At 35.6% G+C, this 22,599-nt stretch overlaps 1 protein-coding gene across 5 annotated transcripts in view; it reads right to left on the bottom strand.

The window, feature by feature from the left end:
- Window positions 1-22,599, bottom strand: part of LOC136337604 (sodium channel protein type 1 subunit alpha) — a 139,321-nt gene that overhangs the window by 57,357 nt on the left and 59,365 nt on the right. For 4 of the 5 annotated variants that reach the window (XM_066279039.1, XM_066279042.1, XM_066279040.1 and 1 more), the window contains exons 1-4: window positions 6,561-6,645; window positions 4,890-5,018; window positions 3,143-3,234; window positions 1,563-1,832 (exon numbers count right to left, since the gene is read on the bottom strand). In XM_066279039.1, the coding sequence (XP_066135136.1) occupies window positions 1,563-1,832; window positions 3,143-3,234; window positions 4,890-5,018; window positions 6,561-6,640 (571 nt within the window). In that variant the 5' untranslated portion in view covers window positions 6,641-6,645. Of the gene's footprint in view, window positions 1-1,562; window positions 1,833-3,142; window positions 3,235-4,889; window positions 5,019-6,560; window positions 6,651-8,745; window positions 8,865-22,599 lie in introns of those variants that run through there. The other variant, XM_066279044.1, reaches the window with a different exon arrangement.

The raw sequence follows: 22,599 nt of genomic DNA, 5'->3' as shown, positions 1-22,599 counted from the left end.
AGATGAGAAGCATCAATCCTTAGTTTTTCATTTTGAGACACCTTAGTTGTTCATTTATTGCTTTCTCATATGTGCCTTGACCGTGGGCCTTCAGCAGACCAAGTGACCTCTTGCTCAAGCCAGTGACCTTGGGTCCAAGCTTGTGAGCTTTGCTCAAACCAGATGAGCCCGTGCTCAAGCTGGCAACCTCAGGGTCTCGAACCTGGGTCCTCTACATCCCAGTCCAACGCTCTATCCACTGTGTCACCACCTGGTCAGGCATAGTCAATTCTTTGATATTGGTTTTTTTAAAAAAATAAATAGATTTCAGAGTGGCGATGACAACAGTGGATTTATCAGCATATGGAGTAAATAAGGGACATTTATTTACTGCTCTTACACGTATTTCTTGATCTAGAGATTTACAACTGCTTACAAGTTATTTGTTGGTATATCACTAATATCCTGGAATAATTAACCTGTAGAAATCCATGTATTTTCCAGATATGCAACTACAAAAGGACATTGATTAGTTTCTTAAATATATTGTATTACTTTAAGAATTATCAAACCACCAGTAATCTTTTATGATTAGTCCTACTTGGTCCACACAATCAGTCACTAAGGTTTCATTCTTCTTTGACTTTTTTCCCCCTAAGTATTAGTCATCACCTTAAAATAATAAAGATAGAGCTAAATTTAAGTACATCTAGAATCTAAGTTTTATATATTTAATATTTTCTTTAAAAAGACATTTCTGTTCCCCATGAATCACATTCTAACTCTCTCTACTTTTGAAATATTGCTACTGGGATATACTAAAATTAAATAAAATAGACAATTTTACTTATTTTTCTTGTCACTTTATAAGGAGAAAGGATATTAGGCAAATTTATATTCCATCCTTCTAGAGCAGACTCTGTAAATGTTTGACTATTTTGTCTAACCTCTTGAAATAAAAATAAACTGATTCTCATAACTTCACTTATTTATCTGATATTTTTATTACTTTTCCTTAATTAAAGCTTAATTGATTCCAATTTCCTTCTATTTGACATAGCACCACTTTTAAATCTTATTCTTCAAATATAAAAATAATTTTGACCTTTAGGTCTCACTCCGTTTCCAAACAAGGACAATAAAAATAAGCTACTGAACTATAAGCAGCCTGACGCCATGTGGCTTCACCATTGTTTTCCCAGTGTGCTGTTGAGTTTCTGGCATAGAAGCATTCTGTAATTAATGTTTAACAGGCTATATTTGTATAGTACTTTAGAGTTCAAAAAGGGCTTTAGAAATTTTTATGTTATTTGTCTCCATCAGCATGAAGAGAATGTACAGCAATCAGAGCTTCTAGGAATGTATTCTTTTAGCTGAATTCTTTAGCCTCCCATATGATAATACAACAGAAAATGTTCTTAGAAGTCAAAATTAAAATAGTTACTAATAAAATAATCAAATGTATGTGCAAACCATTGATATGGTGATTTCAAACTGTTATGCAGTCATTTAAAAAATATCCATATGTAAATAGAAGGTAGGTGAACAATGAAAAAATAAAATGACATAACAGGAATTCTTACTTGTATCTTGAATATATGATTTCCAGTCAAACTCAATGATAGTTTCATTTACAATTGTGCCATTGTAATTCACAGTTATATTCTTTTCTATACTATGCTCCTCCAAGGAATTGTTGGTAGGAGGCCATAGTACACATTTATTCCGCAGGTTGCCCATGAACAGCTGCAGCCCGATCAGTGCAAACACGCTCAGACAGAACACAGTCAGGATCATGACATCAGAAAGCTTCTTCACAGACTGGATCAGGGCCCCCACGATTGTCTTCAGTCCTAAAATTAAAAAAAAAAGGCCATTATTATGAAGACTTAGAAAGTCTGAAAATAACAAAAGTGTCACATAATTTTCTTGAAAACAGATTCCACGCATAAATCTGGATATAATTCCAAAACTAGTGAAAGAGCAACACTTTATGGTAGGCAGAAGTGCTTATGAAGATGACTTTCAGAAATGTAGTAATCTAAGCAGTGAAATAAAAATGCATATCCCAATATTTTGGATAGAAAATAATGAGAGATTCAACTCATGGTTTTCACAAAGCCTATGTTAAGAAAAGTTTCTTGTATTTCTTGTACTTCTGTTTCTGCCAATGAAACATACCCCATAATTTCATTAGAGTCAGTTTTATAAAAAATTACCTGAAGAAATATTTTCAAATTTCTACTTATGAGTAAGAAACTGGTGGTGTTTTAGAGTATAAAACTGTTGGTGTTTTGGAGTATAATTACACTTTAAGATAATAAATCTCCCATGCAGACTCATGCTAGTCTTTATTATCTTATTCCCTTGTCTTTTTAAGCAATATTAAGATTTCATTGTATAGACATAGTCATCAATGACTACAATAAATAAGAAAGTACTGATTGGGGCCCTGGCCGGTTGGCTCAGTGGTAGAGCGTTGGCCTAGCGTGCGGAAGTCCCGGGTTCGATTCCCGGCCAGGGCACACAGGAGAAGCGCCCATCTGCTTCTCCACCCCACCCCCACTCCTTCCTCTCTGGCTCTCTCCTCCCCCTCCCGAAGCCGAGGCTCCATTGGAGCCAAGATGGCCCGGGCACTGGGGATGGCTCCTTGGCCTCTGCCCCAGGCGCTGGAGTGGCCCCGGAGGGGCAGAGCATCGCCCCCTGGTGGGTGTGCCGGGTGGATCCTGGTCGGGTGCCTGTGGGAGTCTGTCTGACTGTCTCTCCCCGTTTCTAGCTTCAGAAAAATACAAAAAAAAAAAAAAAAAAAAAAAAAGAAAGGAAGTACTGATTGGTACATTCAATATGGACCAAATTCTTACAACTGATATAGAGGAAAAAAATGACATCTCTAAGAGCAAATCACACAGACTGTATATTACAATATTTTGTGTAAGAAATTGTTAAACTCTAAGGCTGATGAAAAATGTAAGACCATAAAAACTTATATCCCAATAATAAGAATAATTTTATCTAATGCACCCTATTTTGATTATTATGATTTTGAAGATTATTCTGATTATGGTTCCAATTTTCTGTAATGCTGAATACCAAGCAAAGAAATTATTGCTAAAACAAAACCAAACAAAACAATAACATTTGATGGGTTTTAACCCACTCTCACCTGGAATGACTGAAATTGTTTTCAGTGCTCGGAGAACTCTGAATGTTCTCAACGCTGAGACATTGCCCAGGTCCACAAACTCTGTCACATATCTGCAATAGGGAGTTCACACACAAACACAGTGACAGGATACAAAGAAAGAGCTGTAGGAACAAGGAGCCTTATGCTTATGCTTTACACTAGTCACTTCTTACCTGGAATTACAGAAATAGTTTTCAAAGCTCTCAAGACTCTGAAAGTTCGAAGAGCTGAAAAATTGCCTAGGCTTACAAATTCTGTTACATACCTGTAGAATTAAATCAGAGTTATTCAAGATTTAAGCAGGATTTTATATATTTGCTTGGTTTGTGGTGATTTTTAAATGATAATTTTGTTAGTAGCAATTTAAAAATTAGAATCTATTGCTATGGTTGACTTTATTCACATTATTTAAGGCCATTAACTAGATGTAAACTTCATAATGTAAACAATCTTATTGCCATTTTGAAAAGCAATGCAATCAACATCACGTGTAACTTAGGAGAATTAAATAAAAAGAGAAGAAACTTGGCTATAGTTTCAAGGTTTCAGTTACCAAAAAAAAATTGCATAAAATCATCCAAGAAAAATTTAGGCATGAAAAGGCAGATTCCCTATCTGTACATGACAAAGTTTTTCTAGTGTGATTCTTTAGTGAAAATTATGCAAATTAAGGACAATATTTTATGGGGGCCCATGATGCTCCTGCCATTACTTTTATTTTATTCTCGAAAAACAGTAATCTCAATATGCTTTTTTAAAAACCATGGTCAGAGGGAATGGTGAAGAATTGGCTCTTACTGGCTAGATATGGAATGAAATGAGACAGGCTACATTTGGAGCCGTGAGTGTATCAGCTCCACTTCTCTTCCTGACCACCTCCTCATACCCGTAAGAGGCTGAAAGCATTAGCTCCTGAACGAATGATGAGGGTAAGCAGTGTGAGTCCACTCCCCTCCACGCTGGGATTTCACCTACTCCTGAAGGACCTTCTATTACTTTTCTGAGTCTGTTCTTTCTTGGGGATATTAACACTAGAAGAAAAGGGGGGTCAGGGATGCAGATATTGTGCACATACTGAGTGTATCTGGAAGGGAGGTAAGGACAAGAAAGTTTATGTTGAGTACGAAGGAAGAGATGATAAAACTTCTGAAGAGAGAGGAAGAAAGAAACGGAATCAGTTTAGAAATAGGAAGTGGCAGAGAAAGTGTGTCTGCTTATATAAGTTTTAAAATTAATTGTTGATGAAATAAAAATGTAATATATTAAATACCTTGTTTTTTCCTATTAGTTTGATTTGTCAGAATGTTTTGTTGCTATCAGATGCTTGTTTTCTATTTTTCCACCAAACTAATAAAAGAAGATGGGAAGAGTACATACAATGCATAAGGTCAAGCCATTTTCACAGATGTGTAATGAGTACACTTTGGCTTTCATATTCGGGTGTGTGTGTGTGTGTGTGTGTGTGTGTGTGTTGAAAAAGGAGCAAGTATGAAAATTGCCGACAGATATTTGTTATATGTGAAAATTGTAATTTCAACCATGGCAAAGACTTTCTGCCAAAGTGAAATGCCACTTTGACCTCTGTTGTACTAAATTAAAATCCAAAGTGGAAACATATAAATCACACCAAAATATTCTACAGTTAAAGCCAGCTTATTCTTTTAAAGCATAAGCACTCATAGAAAGCCAAACCACACTCTTTTGAAGTTTCAAAAAAGGCACTTACGCAAATGTAATGACAGTAAAGTCGAGCCAGTTCCATGGGTCTCGAAGGAAAGTAAAATCTTCTAAACAGAAGCCCCTTGCAATAATTTTAATAAGTGATTCAAAAGTATATATTCCTGTAAAGGTGTACCTGGAGACAAGTATCCAAAAAGAATCGATAAAGTAATAACTTTCTTTCATAACATATCAATTTCTTATTATTCTGTCAGTGGAATAGATAAATATAAAATAAATCTAAGTGGCTGTGTGTTATTTTAATGGAAATAAAATGTAGCCCTAAAGTTAAATTCAACTCCTTAATACAAAGAGCTTTCTAAGAGCAGAGTGAGAAATACCTGCTGTGTAAAGTCTAAGTAGTTACTATCTGAAGAGTCTGAGTGTTGCTATAAATAAATAAAGCCTCCTGAAAATTATCTAGTACATTCACATGATGGAGTGGCCAAGCAGCAATACTGCAGAATAGTAAAAACAATTTCCTTTAGAAAGTAAAAAAAACTCAATTTCAGTTATGTTTTACAAATGAGAAAACATTGACCAATTAGCAAGTTTTTCTCTTTCCACAAGAGAAGACAGGTTAGGTAAGAAATTTTGTTACCATCAAAGTTGATAATTCTAGAGTCATAAGAGGTGAAATTTAATTTAGAGTGAAATATCAGGCTAATTCAGAAACTTGGATGTGTCCAAATTTTAAATCTTTTATTCAGAAGTTGAAAAACAAAATCACAAAAACTAGGGTGAGTAAAGACATGTGGACCTCGCATGTTATCTTCAAAACTTTAGTAATTCTTTATATTACTGTTTTTTCCTTCATAGTCTTTGTCCCTTTTCTGATTGGCTCCAATCTGAAACTGTCTACGAATTGAAGAGGTTCTTGGGAAAAACCTCAGGTTGTCATTTTAAGGGGTCGACAGCCAGAGAGTTGTAGTGGTTACGACATGGGCAGTGTGAGCAGCCCAAACAGCAATTATCCCAGATCTGGCCCTTCCGATCTCAAAGGTGTGCCAGACAGAGCCCATCCATGCAGTCCTTAATGCTTCTGGTTTCCGAAAATGCTACCCTTTCACATCACTTAGTTTAGCCCTTGGTCTACTTAATTTTTTAGCTCTAAAACCTGACCTATTGGGATATTTTTTCAGTGATTTTTTTTTGTGTGTGAGTACTCTGCTTGAAACTGATATAGGCCTGACCTGAATAGGTTGTGTTAGATGAAACAAATTTCTGTGAGACTCACTATGGTCTTCTTATTGCCCTTGTAAATCTTAACTCACTGATTTCGTCTCAAATTTATCTGGGACTGAAGTCTATTTTTATTGGTTCTTTCCCGGAATTGTTTTCATCACATTTGCTTTGGCCACTGTAAAATATAAAGGAAAAGTGCTAACTGTCCAAGAATGATAGGCTTCTGGTAACCACCAAGTAGAGGTGAAGGGGAGATATTAGACATAACACCAGCAGGCCTGAGGGGCAATGGGACTCATCTTCCTGCTTTGTAATTGTGTCTAAAAATGGCCTTATTAGATATGCTCTTTGGTTTAGAAAACATTAAGATATATTTTCAAAATCCTAAATATATATGTATGTCTATATTTCTATATATCTATTTACTTATATCTATCTAACACACACATATATAGTCACATAATAGGTGGTTTAAAATATAAGTTGAACTTACTCTACATTCTTTGTCCAATCAGGAGGGTTACTCATTGTCATGAACACACAATTTGTCAAAATAGTGCACATAATTAGCATGCTGAATAATGTGGGTTATTGTTAAGGAACACACAAACACACAAAGAATCCAAATCCAAGTATTATACATAGAAAACTAACATTAAAAAGCTTGAATTGCAGTTTAGACAGGACTCAGTGACAAATACACTGTGGGCAAGTCACCTAATCTCTTCAAATTTCAGTTCTGTCATTGATAAATGTGGTAATAATAAACCCCTCACAGAATAGTGATATAGATTAAATGAGATCATGTACAGGAAAGTTTCATACAAGTACAAAGTGTTGCTTTTTCTACTATTATTAAATAATATTTTTACCCCCCCTCCCCCGCCAGAGAACTTTAGTGGGAAAACTGCAATCTGGAGTCATACTGTTTTTGAACAGAGTGATTGCCTTCAACTAATTCAGGTGATTAAAATAGTAAATTGTTGAAGAAGGAACAAATCTAAAATATTGTAATTTCTTAAATACATGTTATATAAGACAGCTGAATACATTTAAAATTTTATGTACAGATTGCAGCATGGTGCTAGTTGTTGGGTTGCTCTATTTTGAATGAATTTTTTAATTATAGCAGCTTTGGATATAATTAAAAGTGAACATTTTTGAACGCTAGGACTGAACATGATGTGAATATGATATAAACTCAGCTTAAAAGAGGTCTTGGACAAGTTACTCAGCCTCTCTATGCCGCTAAATCTTCTTAAGCTTCCACAGATTTTTATATAATGGACCTAGTTTTTATATAGACCTAATTAACTATAGACCTCATCAGTTTGAGGTACAAATTAAATGAGTTAATATGTGTAAAATACTTGAAACAAGCCTATATATTAGTAGATATGATCTAAATGTTAGGTGAAACAAATAACAGAATTATGGAGCTAAAATAGACCAAGAAAAACAATGGAGTAATCACTATATTTTACAAGTCAGACGAATAAGGCCTAAACCCTGGAGAAATTAAATAACTTGGTCAACTACTAGAACACAGATTTCCTGCCTTGGTATTCAATATTCTTTCTATACAGGTTATTGCCAAAACCAAAAATTTTCCATAAGTAAAAAAGAAAGCTTGTGTCAAATGACCACATGATGGCACTAGAAACAAAAACTAGGATAATGAAACCCTCATAGATGTAAAAATGCTGAATGTATAATTTTTATGCTTCAAATTTTTTAATTTTAATAATAGTGTATTTATACCACTGAAGAATTTCTTGTTATAAGTTTTAAAATAGAATGACATTTTAAGTTTTATCATCCTTTTTTAAAGAAAAAATCAGGTAGCATGAGTTTATCATCATTATACAAGTCTTTCTATATTTATTATTACCAAAGTCATCAAATAAGAAATAATCAGAAATAAAGTTTTTCCAATGAATATGATCATATAAAGTTAGTTTAAAAGTTTTCTTTCTTTCTTTTTCTTTTTTTTTTAACACCATGGGACTTACAATGCCACACACATACCTAAAGACCATTTGGAAATATGATCTAAACCTCTTTCATTAACTTCCATAGTTTTTACTAAGCAATCAGTTTTGCATAACAGAGCCATAATTGATGACTTAAATTTGAAATTCAGCCAATATTCCAGTATTTCCTTCACAGGTTTCACTAGCAAAGTTCAAAAATTAAGTATTGGCCAAGCACTTTGACCATCTTTCATGGAAAATATGCTTAAAGATTTATTCTGAGATACACTAAAATGCACTTTATTATAAATATGCCTAAACTTGGCTCTAGAAGTAGATTTCTTTGTTATATTTTTCTTCATTGCAAAACCTGATAATCACAACTGGGTACAAAGATGGTAAAGATAAGTATGGTTATCTTACACTAGATTTATAGGACTCAATACTTATAAGTATTATTAGAAAGATATATGTAGATCCACAGTGTTAAGAGTTTATAAGTTTCAGTGATATCTATGTGACTAATCAATTTTAAGAATGAGGCTTATAAAAAAAGAATAAGGCTTATATGACAAAAAGTAGATACAAAATTAGAGTGACAAAAGCCATAAAATATGTATATGTCCCAACTTAATTTTATATTTAGCTACAAAGCACTTATAGATTATGCACAAATAATTAATATTGATCACTTGAAAAGGATATGAATGTACCAAAATCTTAATAGCTATTTTCCTAAGAGGATTGAAGGGAGTTAAAATGTACAGGGCAGAGGTGGCACTGAACCGGAAGATGGCCTTCCCTTTGTTCAATACTATGAATGTCTGTAAGATAGAAGAAACACAACATAGAAATATAAAAGTATAAACCATTTCAACTCTATTGCCTATTTTCTGTTATTTGTCACCATGAATTTTTTTACCTTATTTTTATTAATTTTAATGTAGTGACATTGATAAATCAGGGTACATATGTTCCGAGAAAACATCTCCAGATTATTTTGACATTTGATTATGTTGCATACCCCTCACCCAAAGTCAAATTGTCTTCCGTCACCTTCTATCTGGTTTTCTTTGTGCCCCTCCCCTCCCCCACCATGAATTTTTTGATGTGGCAACTTTTGATGCACACCATGAAGATAAATTGTCACTGGATCTCTTCTTAACTAGAGAGGACAACCAAAAGTATCACTTACCTTTTCCTCAACACTTGCAATTTCAGCATACATAAAACATTTGGTTAAGAGAATTTATTTACTTTCTTAATATTTTAAATATCTAAGTTAAATGAATGTCTTAAATGGGTACATATCTTATTTCATTCTAAAATTCTAAGACATTACATTCCTTTTATAGTAATTTTGTCTTTTCTATTTTAAATACTTTGAAAATTTATCCTGTGGAATGCAAAATCATTCAACAAAATTAAAAAGAAGCTATTCTTTTACTATTAATGCTTATAAAATAAACATTATCACTCTATTTATAATAAGAAATAAAAACAGCCACTATCAAACCCACTCTTGGGTTAGATGGATATAATCCAATAATTGATTTTTGGAGGCCAAGTTCCCTGGAGAGTATCTGTTGACCAAGAGTGCTAAATTCTGTATTGGGATTTCTGAATTAGCCAACACATTGAATTCTAATCCCAATTGACTGCCTATCTCTTATAGTGCTTTCTTAGCACAGAGGAAAAGCTCAAAGCCCCATAGAACAAAGGATCCTTGAATGTGAATAAAGTTGCATTCTAAAAATTAGGTATATTTAAAAACAATTAGCAGTGTGCAGACAAAAAGTAAAGAAGCAACATACAATAGCATATGAAGGATCCTGCTTCAGTGTTTCTTAAGATGTTTACTTATAGACAGAGTTTATAAGTCTATAAGTTTATGAGTATAAGTATGTGGGGGTGGGGAAGCCATTTTCTCTGTGAAGAACATTTCATAAGAAGAGAATTTAATACGTTTATAATTGAAATTTACCCATTTTTAAAAAGTTTTGTTTTTTTCACCTTAGGATGCTTATCTGTGTAGATCACATTATGACATAGGAAGCATTAACTTTATGTTTACTTTCTACTAAGAATTTTAAAAAAATATACATTTTTATTATTTGATAACTTTAGAGAGAGAGGAAGGAGGAGACAGAGAGATAGGAACATTGATCTGCTCCAGTAAGTGCCCAGACCAGGGAATTGAACTGGCAACCCCTGCACCTCAGGATAATGCTCCAACCAACTGGGTTATCTAGCCTACTAAGAATCTTTGATAAGAGTTCATTCTCCACATTTAGTCTTCAGGTCATTAATAGATTTCTCATTTCGTTTTTCTCTAACATCAAGGTTTTCTAGATTCAAGTAGAGTGATCACTGTAACACGTTTACTGAGTTGTTTGAAAATAGCACTTCTTATCTGTTGTCTATAGAGGACTCTGAATCAGGGCTGCGGAAGTGTGGTTTGCTAACCAGTATTAATGTCCAAGTTGTTGCTCGTCTATGATAAAATAGTGAGAGTAAGTCTTTAGAAACCTGTAAGTCAATTTGACAAAATAATTTTACATCTGTTGAATTCAATAATAAAAAGGGACTATATTTCATAGGTCTGTTTTTCAATTTTCTAGTAATTAAATTTGTTGTATTTTAGAGAAAAATGGTGACCTCACATTCACAACAGAGTTTGAGAAGCACTGCTCTGCCTGACCAGGCGGTGGCACAATGGATAGAGCATCAGACTGGGATGCCGAGAAGCATTGCTTTAAGTCTAACTTCGATCCTATATTTTCTTTTTCATCTTTGAAGGTCTCTGGTTCAGAAAATGAAGAACTGTCCACCAAGTCCATTGTTTACAATACTTAGCCCCCCTTTTTTTCCTGATTCATTCAATGCTCCTATCCCTAAATGCCATTGTGAGTTCATCATAAAATGTGAACAGACTTGTGCGATGTAAATGCTTTTTCCCTAAGGGATACATGCATACAGGGTCACAGAAAGACCCAAAGTGAGTTAATTTAGAACTCAGTATGGTCCAACTTGTAAATCTACATCATATGCTTTACTTCTCCAAAAACATGCAAAGTAAAACCTGATAGAAATACTGGAGGTTAAGAATAGGAGAGCCAATAAAAATATTACCTTTCCTGGCCCTGGCCAGTTGGCTCAGTGGTAGAGAGTTGGCCCGGCATATGGTAGTACCGGGTTCGATTCCTGGTCAGGGCACACAGGGGAAGCGCCCATCAGCTTCTCCACCCTTCCCCCTCTCCTTCCTCTCTAGCTCTCTCTTCCCCTTCCGCAGCCAAGGCTCCATTGGAGCAAAGTTGGCCCAGGTGCTGAGGACAGCGCCATGGCTTCTGCCTCAGGCACTAGAATAGTTCCTGCCGCAATGGAGCAATGCCCCTGGTGGGCATGCCGGGTGAATCACGCTCCGGCATATGTCTGACTGCCTCGACTTTTCTAACTTTGGAAAAATACAAAAATATATATATTACCTATCCTATAAAAATCAGAATCTCCTTGTAGCAAATAATAATACAAGCTAAATTTGAAATATATAATAGTGATTCAAAGAGATAATGAGAAAGAAGTTATAACTCAAAGGTGCCCTAAATCATTAGCTTGAGGCTAAGGGGCTAATGATGGTACCGATTATAGGTCAGGGCAAGGAAACACCACTTGGCTTATCCTAAGGAGACAGACATGTGCAGAAGAGACCACCTGTGACTCTGGCACCTTCCACACAAAGGAAAAGGTCGATAGGAAAATGGGTGGTGAAGCAATAGGAGAAGCTGTGGAGGCCAGAATGGGTAGAAGAGAAAGGAAAATTCTGCCATAAGCACTAAAGAAGAAGAAGAAGAAGAAGAAGAAGAAGAAGAAGAAGAAGAAGAAGAAGAAGAAGAAGAAGAAGAAGAAGAAGAAGAAGAAGAAAAGAAGAAGAAGAAGAAGAAGAATTAGAAGAAAAACACAGAACGTGAACAGATAGGAGCCTAAAAATGAAGTACAAAGGGCTAGAATGATTAAGGTGAATTTAACAAAAGCCACTGCAGCCCTGATGCTAATAAGTAATGTTAACTCTAAAAGTCCTTTCATACAGAGGAGTTAATAGTTTGACACAAAAGTGAAAAGAAAATGGACAAAATTCTCAATTGTTCCAACCTCAGCTGGAAATGTTCACTGATTTTAGGTTGTACTCCTTTTATTATTTATAAAATCCAAAGAATGTCACCTGACCAGGTGGTGGTGCAGTGGATAGAGCATTGACCTGAGATGCTGAGAACCCAGATTCGAAAACCTCAGGTCGCCGGCTGGAACATGGGCTCATCTGGCTTGAGTGTGGGGTTGCTGGCTTGAGTGTGGGGTCACTGGGTTGGCTGGAGCCCTCTGGTCAAGGCACATATGAGAAAGCAATCAATGAACAACTGAAGTGCTGCAACTATGGGTTAATACTTCTCATCTCTTTCCCTTTCTATCTGTCTCTATTTCTCTCTATTTCTGTCTCTCTCTTCTCTCTAACTAAAAAAAAATCCAAAGAATGTGTGGAAAATAATTATTGTTAACAATATTTACAAGAAGTATGAGTACATTGTGTAAGTGTCTGCAATCTGAGTTTATAATGAAATTAATTAGGTTTTGCTGTACAATGTTTATTCTGTTTTACTTGTTCACAAGACATACAGATGGCCAAGGCATTTTCCCTCAACTTCTTTATCATGGTAGGCTACATAACATAAAATTTAACATATTAACCATTTGTAACCATGTAGCTCAGTGTTGACATTTATTTTTTTTGACAGAGAGAGAGTCAGAGAGGAACAGACAGACAGGAAGAGAGAGAGATGAAATGCATCAATTCTTCATTGCAACTCCTTAGTTATTCAGTGATTGCTTTCTCATATGTGCCTTTACCGGGAGGGGGAAGCTACAGCAGAGCAAGTGACCCTTTGCTCAAGCTAGTGACCTTGGGCTCAAGCCAGCGACCTTGGGCTTCAAGTCAGTGACCTATGGGCCCAAGCCAGCGATCATGAGGTCATGCCTATGATCTCACACTCAAGTCAGCAACCCCTCACTCAAGCTGGTGAGCCCGTGCTCAAGCCGGATGAACCCGCACTCAAGCCAGTGACCTGGAGGTTTCAAACCGGGGTCCTCTGCGTCCCAGTTTGATGCTCTATCCACTGTACCACTGCCTGGTTAGGCTCAGTGTTGACATTTTTTAACAGAATGTATGGGCTGGCTTATTACAGTGAAATATCTCGACATCCTTTAAATCAGTGTTGGGATTCAAATAATTTAACAATGAGTTCTCTGCCCTAATGACCATTTTAAGTATAAAAAATGATATACCAAAAGGTAGTTTATTATTTCATGCATTTAATGGTTAAATAAGGACAATAAAATGGGTACACATAACTAGATTATAAGAAAGAGTTTTAAGATATTAATGAAAATATATTAAATAATACCAGCAAAAAACAATAAAACTGTTATTTAAGATATTTCCATATTGCTTCTTGGTTGCCATCCTCACTTGCAATTTTTTTTCACCTATAAATGGAATGAATATTAGTATGGGCAGAATATACTATTGAGCAGATGAACATTAAAAATAGTAAGGAATGTAAATTTGTGATTTTCACATTGGGTGACTGCCCAGGTGTCCACTTTAGAGAGAATCCTGATTACAAGTGCCATTTTAACAACCAGTTTGCAGGACTCAACAAAAAATAGGTATCAGTTCTGCTGAACTGGTGCGAACTGACTGAACCCCACTACTGCTTTAAATACAAATTAGTTCTATAGAAATTTTATTAAGACAAATCAGGATAATTTTTAATGCCCGAAGTAACTTTAGTTGAGGATTTTTGCATCTAAATTCATCAGTGATATTGGCCTATAATTTTCTTTCTTTGTGTTGTCTTTGCCTGGTTTTAGAATCAGAATTATGCTTGCCTCATAAAAGGAACTTGGAAGTGTTCCTTCCTCTTGAATTTTTTGAAATAGCTTGAGAAGAATAGGAGTTAGTTCTACTTTGAATGTTTGGTAGAATTCACCAGTGAAGCCATCAGGCCCAGGAGTTTTGTTTTTTGGGAGATTTTTGATAACTGTTTCGATCTCTTTTGTTGTAATCAGTCTGTTTAGGTTTTCTGATTCTTCCAGATTGATTTTTGGAAGATGATATGTTTCAAGGAATTTGTCTATTTCACCTAGGTTGTTTAATTTTTTGGCATACAGTTCTTCATAGTATTTTCTTACAATATTTTGTATTTCTGTTGTGTCGGTTGTTATTTCTCCACTCTCATTTCTAATTTTGTTTATTTAAATCCTCTCTCTTCTTTTCTTGGTGAGTCTTGTTAAAGGTTCATCGATCTTGTTTACCCTTACAAAGATCCAGCTCGCGGTTTCATTGACCCTCCGTATTGTTTCTTTAGCTTCTATGTCATTTATTTCTGCTCTGATCTTTATTATTTCCTTTCTTCTACTACCTCTGGGTCTTACTTGCTGTTCTTTTTCTAGTTCTTTTAGATGAAAGGTTAGGTTGTTTGCTTGAGCTTTTTCAAGCTTCTTAAGGAATGCTAGTAGTGCTATGAACTTCCCTCTCAGGACTGCTTTTGCTGTGTCCCATAAATTTTGAGTTGTTGTTTGCTCATTATTATTTGTTTCTAGAAATTTTTTTATTTCTTCTTTGATTTCACTGTTAACCCATTTGTTATTTAATAACATGCTATTTAGTCTCCATGTGTTTGAGTATTTTCCAGTTTTTCTGTTGTGGTTGATTTCTAGTTTCATGCTATTGTGATCAGAGAAAATGCTTGATATGATTTCAATCTTCTTAAATTTGTTGAGACCTGTGGTGGCGCAGTGGATAAAGCATTGACCTGGAAATGCTGAGTTCACCAGTTCGAAACCCTTGGCTTGCCTGGTCAAGGCACATATGGGAGTTGATGCTTCCAGCTTCTCGCCCCTCCTTTCTCTCTGTCTCTCCTCTCTCTCTGTCTCTCCCTCTCCTCTCTAAAATGAATAAATAAAAAATAAAGAAAAAATAAATTTGTTGAGACTGCTTTTGTGTCCTAACATGTGGTCTATCTTAGAGAATGTATCATGAGCACTTGAAAAGAATGTATATTCTGCTGCCCTAGGGTGAAAGGTTCTAAAGGTATCTATTAAATCAAGTTGATCTAGTGTGTCCTTTAAGTCTGCTGTTTCTTTGTTAATTTTCTTTCTTGAGGATCTCTCTCGTGATGTTAGTGGGGTATTGAAATCTCCTACTATTATAGTATTGCTGTTGATCTCATCCTTTATATCCATCAAAGTTTACTTTATATATTTAGGTGTTCCTATATTAGCTGTGTAGATATTTATGATGGTTATATCTTCCTGTTGGATTCCTCCCTTTATCATTATGTAGTGACTTTCTTTATCTCTTACTATAGTCTTTTTTTATTTTTTATTTTTATATAAATTTTTATTAATGCTAATGGGGTGACATCAATAAATCAGGGTAAATATATTCAAAGAAAACATGTCCAGGTTATCTTGTCATTCAATTATGTTGCATACCCATCACCCAAAGTTAGATTGTCCTCCGTCACCCTCTATCTAGTTTTCTTTGTGCCCCCCTTCCCCTCTCCCTCCTCCACTCCTGCACACCCCCTCCCCACCACCCCCAGTAACCACCACACTCTTGTCCATGTCTCTTAGTCTCGTTTTTATGTCCCACCAATGTATGGATTCATGTAGTTCTTGTTTTTTTCTAATTTACTTATTTCACTCCATATAATGTTATCAAGATTGCACCATTTTGTTGTAAATGATCCGATGTCCTTATTTCTTATGGCTGAGTAGTATTCCATAGAGTATATGTGCCACATTTTCTTTATCCAGTCTTCTATTGAAGGGCTTTTTGGTTGTTTCCATGTCTTGGCCACTGTGAACAATGCTACAATAAACATGGGGCTACATGTGTCTTTACGTATCAATGTTTCTGAGTTTTGGGGGTATATACCCAGTAGAGGGATTGCTGGGTCATAAGGTAGTTCTATTTTCAGGTTTTTGAGGAAACACCATACTTTCTTCCATAATGGTTGTACTACTTTACAGTCCCACCAACAGTGAATGAGGGTTCCTTTTTCTCCACAGCCTCTCTAACATTTGCTATTACCTGTCTTGTTGATAATAGCTAATCTAACAGGTGTGAGGTGGTATCTCATTGTAGTTTTGATTTGCATTTCTCTAATAACTAATGAAGATGAGTATCTTTTCATATATCTGTTGGCCATTTGTATTTCTTCCTGGGAGAAGTGGCTGTTCATGTCCTCTTCCCATTTTTTTTATTGGATTGTTTGTTGTTGAGTTTTAAGAGTTCTTTGTATATTTTGGATATTAGTCCCTTATCTGAGCTGTTGTTTGAAAATGTCATTTCCCATTTAGTTGGCTCTCTGTTTATTTTGTTGTCAGTTTCTCTTGCTGAGCAAAAACTTTTTAGTCTGATGTAGTCCCATTCATTTATCTTTGCCTTTACTTCTCTTGCCATTGGAGTCAAATTCATAAAATGCTCTTTAAAACCCAGGTCCATGAGTTTAGTACCTATGTTTTCTTCTATGTACTACTATATTGTTTGAGGTCTTATATTTAGGTCTTTGATCCATTTTGAATTAATTTTAGTACAAAGGGACAAGCTGTAGTTGAGTTTCATTCTTTTGCATGTGGCTTTCCAGATTTCCCAGCACTATATATTGAAGAGGCTTTATTTTCTCCATTGTGTGCTGTTGACCCCATAATTGAAAATTATTTGACCATATATATTTGGTTTTATTTCTGGACTTTCTATTCTGTTCCATTGGTCTGAGTGTCTATTTTTCTGCCAATACCATGCTGTTTTGATTGTCATGGCCCTATAATATAGTTTGCTTTGTAGTTTCCATTATATAGGTCCTTTACATTCTTTGTTATGTTTATTCCTAGGTATTTTATTTTTTTGTTGTTGCAATTGTGAAGGGGATTATTTTTTTGAGTTTGTTTTCTAATATTTCATTATTGGCATATACAAAAGCTATGGACTTTTGTATGTTAATTTTGTATCCTGCAACCTTACTGTATTGGTTTATTGTTTCTAGAAATCTTTTTGTGGAGTCTTTGTGGTTTTCGATGTATAGGATCATATCATCTGCAAAAAGTGATACTTTTACTTCTTCTTCTCCGATATGGATGCCTTTTATTTCTTTATCTTGTCTGATTGCTCTGGCCAGAACTTCTAGCACCACGTTAAATAAGAGTGGAGAGAGTGGAAAACCCTGTCTTGTTCCTGATTTAAAGAGGAAAGTCCTCAGTTTTATGCCATTTAATATGATGTTAGCTGATGGTTTATCATATATGGCCTTTATCATGTTGAGATATTTTCCTTGTATACCCATTTTGTTGAGTGTCTTAAACATAAAGTTGTGTTGTATTTTTTTTTTCATTTTTCCGAAGCTGGAAAGGGGAGGCAGTCAGACAGACTCCTGCATGTGCCTGACCAAGATCCACCTGGCATGCCTACCGGGGGCGATGCCCTGCCCCTCTGGGGCGTTGCTCTGTTGCGTCCAGAGCCATTCTAGCACCTGAGGCAGAGGCCACAGAGCCATCTCCAGCACCCGGGCCATCTTTGCTCCAATGGAGCCTCACTGCGGGAGGGGAAGAGAGAGACAGAGAGGAAGGAGAGGGGGAGGGGTGGAGAAGCAAATGGGCATCTCTCCTGTGTGCCCTGGCCGGAAATCAAACTCAGGACTCCTGCACGCCAGGCTGATGCTCTACCACTGAGCCAACCAGCCAGGGCCAAAGTTGTGTTGTATTTTATTGAATGCTTTTTCTGCATCTATTGATAACATCATGTGGTTTTTGTTCTTTGTTTTATTGATATGGTGTATTATGTTAACTGTTTTATGTATGTTGAACCATCCTTGAGATTCTGGGATGAATCCCACTTGATCATGATGAATAATTTTTTTAATATGTTGTTGTATTCAATTTGCCAGTATTTTGTTTAGTATTTCAGCATCTGTACTCATTAGAGATATTGGTCTGTAGTTTTGTTTTGTTTTGTGTGTGCTGTCCTTGCCAGGTTTTGGTATGAGGGTTATGTTGGCCTCATAAAATGTGTTTGGAAGTACTGCTTCTTCAATTTTTTGGAAGACTTTGAGTAGAATGGAAACCAAGTCTTCTTTGAATGTTTGATAGAATTCACTAGTATAACCATCTGGGCCTGGACTTTTATTTTTGGGGAGGTTTTTTAATAGGTTTTTCTATTTCCTCCCTGCTAATTGGTTTATTTAGGTTTTCTGCTTCTTCATGACTCAGTCTAGGAAGGTTGTATTGTTCTAGGAATTTATCCATTTCTTCTAGATTGTTGAATTTGGTGGTATATAGTTTTTCGTAGTATTCTTTAATAATTCTTTGTATATCTATGATGTCTGTGGTGATTTCTCCTCTTTCATTTTGGATTTTGTTTATATGAGTTCTTTCTCTTTTTTCCTTGGTGAGTCTTGACAAGGGTTTGTCAATTTTGTTGATCTTTTCAAAAAACTAGCTCCTTGTTTTATTAATTTTTTTATAGTTTTTCTGTTCTCTATTTTATTTATTTCTGCTATGATATTTATTATTTCCTTTCTTCGGCTGGTTTTGGGTTGTCTTTCTTTTTCTTTTTCTAGTTCCTTAAGGTGTGAAGTTAAATGGTTCACTTGGCCTCTCTCTTGTTTGTTTATATAGGCCTGAAGTGATATGAACTTCCCTCTTATTACTGCTTTTGCTGCATCCCATAGATTCTGATATGTCATGTTGTCATTTTCATTTGTCTGTATATATATTTTGATCTCTTCACTTATTTCTTCTTTGACCCATACATTTTTTAAAAGTATATTGTTTAGGTTTCACATTTTTGTTTTTTTTCCTCTTTTTTGCAGTTGAATTCTAGTTTCAAGGCTTTATGATCAGAAAATATGCTTGGTACAATTTCAATATTTCTGAATTTGCTGATGTTATTTTTGTGGCCCAACATATGGTCAATTCTTGAGAATGTTACATGTACACTAGAGCAAAATATATACTCTGTGTCCTGTAGATGTCTATTATATCCAGTTACTCTAGTGTTTCATTTAAGGCCAATATATCTTTATTGATTCTTTGTTTGGATGACCGATCTAGAGCCGTCAGTGGTGTATTGAGATCTCCAAGTATGATTTTATTTTTGTCAGTTTTTGTTTTTAGGTCAATAAGTAGCTGTCTTATATATTTTGGTGCTCCTTGGTTTGGTGCATATATATTAAGAATTGTTATGTCTTCTTGATTCAGTGTCCCCTTAATCATTATGAAATGACCATTTTTGTCGCTGAGTACTTTTTTTGTCTTGTAGTCAGCATTATTAGATATGAGTATTACTACACCTGCTTTTTTTTTTGGATCTTATTTGCTTGGAGTATTGTTTTCCAGCCTTCCACTTTGAATTTGTTTTTATCCTTGTTGCTTAGATGTGTTTCTTGTAGGCAGCATACAGTTGAATTTTCTTTTTTAATCCATTCTGCTACTCTGTGCTTTTTTATTGGTGAGTTTAATCCATTTACATTTTGTGTAATTATTGACACTTGTGGGTTCCCTACTGCCATTTTATAAATTGCTTTCTGTTAGTTTTGTATCTTGTTTGATTCTTCTCTTTTGTTTTTTTATCATTTGTTTTTGTTTGTATTCCATACTTCTTTCCTCTGTTGCTACCTTTTTTAAGTCATGTGCTTCTGTCATGGTTTTTTTCAAGTGTGGTTACCATTAAGTAATAAAAAGGGTACCTACCATATTCATTGTCATACCCTATCTTATTAGTGTTTCTGCATTTCATTGTCCTTTGCTACTGTTAATCTTCGTCTCCTCCCCCTTTCTTTTGCTTTTGTTGTCACAGTATAAATTTGGTTTTATTGTTTTCTTGGTGGGGCTTTTACTTGTGGTTTGTTTTGTTTTTTTCTTTGAATCTGGTTGGAAAATCCCCTTTAGTATTTCCTGGAGTGGGGGTTTTCTGATGATAAATTCCCTTATCTTTTCTGTATTTGTGAATGTTTTTATTTCTCCTTCGTACTTGAAGGATAGCTTTGATGGGTATAGTATTCTTGGCTGAAAGTTCCTCTCGTTCAGGGCTTTAAATATTGGGGTCCACTCTCTTCTAGCTTGTAGAGTTTCTGTTGAGAAATCTGATGATAGTCTAATGGGCCTTCCTTTATATGTTGTATTCTTCTTTTCCTTGGCTGCCTTGAGAATTTTTTCTTTGTCATTGGTTTGTGCCATTTTCATTATGATGTGCCTTGGAGTAGGTTTGTTGTGGTTAAGAAAACTCAGTGTTCTGTTTGCTTCTTGAATTTGAGGCTTTAGTTCTTTCTACAGGCTTGGGAAGTTCTCATCTATTATTTGTTTGAATATGTTCTCCATTCCATTTTCTCTCTCTTCTCCCTCTGATATACCTATTACTCTTATGTTATTCTTTTTGATGGAGTCAGACAATTCCTGTAGGGCTTTCTCATTTTTTAAAATTTTTGAGTCTGTCTCTTCTTCTCTCTGTTGTGCCTCAAGTTGCTTGTCTTCTATGTCACTAATCCTACCTTCTATCTGGCCTGTTCTACTAGCTAACCTTGTTACCTCATTTTTCAGTTTATGAATTGAGTTTTTCATTTCTGTTTGATTTGTTTTTATAGTTTCAATTTCCTTGGTAATATATTCTTTGTGTTTGTTGAGTTGTTTTCTAAGCTCCCTAAATTGCCTTTTTGTGTTTTTTTGTATATCTCTGAGTATTTTTAGGATTTCTATTTTAAATTCTCTGTCATTTAGCTCCAAGGTTTCCAATATATTAAATTTTTTCTCCATAGATTTTTCCACATCTATCTGTGTTACTTCTCTATCTTTTGTATCCATGATATTTGATTTCCTTTTTTTTTAAATGGCATCTGAGGGTGGTCTTGTTGATAGCACTAATGAGAGTTAATAAGGAATAAAAAGTAAAAAAATGGAAAAAAATTGAAAAAAACCCAATAATAATTTATTATCCCCTCCCCTTTTCTTTCCTCTCTTACCCTCCTCTTCCCTCCTCCTTAGGAGAATATCATGATGAACTGTGAATTATATTATGCAAAATGGAACAAAACCTGCCTATAATGGAGGGTCTGAGTTGGGGGGAAATGTTCAAGGGGCAAAAAAGAAAGTAGGGACCCATAAAATGTAAAAAAGGAAAAAATTTGGGTCAGGTATAAAATGATTTGCTTGTAAGTGATGGTCAACTAAGAGATATAATGAGAGGGATAAGAGGGAAACAGGAAAAAGGAAGAAAAAAAAACTATCATATTAAGTGGAGCAAAGACTACATAGAATGGAGATCCTGGTTTGGGAGAAATGCTAATGAGTTAAAAAGTGAAGTAAAAAGCACCTAAAATGCCACAAAAAAAACCCCTTGAGTCCCAAATTAAATAATTTGTTTGTGATTGAGGATTGAATGAGAGGAAAAGTAAAAGGAGAAAAGAAGAAACTAATAGAAAGGGAGAAATAAGAAAAAGGGGAAAAGGAAAAGAAGAAAAAAGAATAAAACAAAAAGAGAGAGAGAGAGAGAGAGTTAAGGGCTTTGGAGTGTAACCCTCATGGAGAGGAAGGAAAAACAAAAGAAATAAAATGTAACACTTATGGGTAGTGTAGTTCAAGGAAAGGAAAGAATAAGATGGGCAGAGAATAAAAGGACCAAGTTGGAGGAAATAGTAATAATAATAATAAAGGCAAGAAGATGAAAGAAACAAAAAAATAGTGAAACAAGTCATAAAGTCTGTGGATTTTTCTTGATTTTGAGAGTTTAACTTCTTCCTTTTTCTTTCTTCTCCCTCATCCTGGTTGGTGACTTTGTACCCCAGGCTCTGCCCTTGTGGCATGCTTAGCTAGGAATTTGCAGTTGAAGAGCCTCTATGGCAATGTCATATATTTGACTTCAGTCTCGTTGGTAGTCAAGGCTTGTTAGAATTTGCAGGCTCCAACAATGAGAGAGTCCATTTTCCCGGAGCCTCCTAGTCTTTCCTTCCTGAATTAGCAGCCTGATGATCCAGCTATGAGGCTGCTGCTGCCTCTGCCTGGGGAGTAAGAGGCTCAAAGAGCTGGCAAATCCCCACTCTATCCCCACTCAATGCAGGGCTCTGGTAAGGCTCTGGCAGTCAGAGTTGCCAGTGTAATCAGGTGGGGCTAGGAGCCAATTGCTCTCTAGGTGACTTTCTATGAGCCTCCAGGCCTGTTCAGCATGCCTAGCACTCTGTGGGACCACTCTCCCCAGGCTTCCCACACTTTGTAGCCTGTTTTGGCTTGGAAGAAGATGCACTAGTCACTGCCTGCTGTACAGGAGGTCTTAACATCTGCCAAGTCCCTCTTTTTAATGTATATCCCTGAGTATGAAAGCTCTGCCTATCAGAAGTTGCCCCCACCCCTTTAGCAAGAGGCACTAAAAAATATCACACCTCTTGTCTTGGATCACTGAACTGAGAGAGATCTTGTCAATTAGAGCCGCGTAGGTGAGTTGGGAGGTGAGCAGAC

Source organism: Saccopteryx bilineata, chromosome 5, assembly GCF_036850765.1.
Source record: "Saccopteryx bilineata isolate mSacBil1 chromosome 5, mSacBil1_pri_phased_curated, whole genome shotgun sequence".
NCBI classification, from domain to species: Eukaryota; Metazoa; Chordata; class Mammalia; order Chiroptera; family Emballonuridae; genus Saccopteryx; species Saccopteryx bilineata.
The sequence above is the reverse complement of the archived record's forward strand: the minus strand, read 5'-3'. Positions and strand labels throughout refer to the sequence as shown.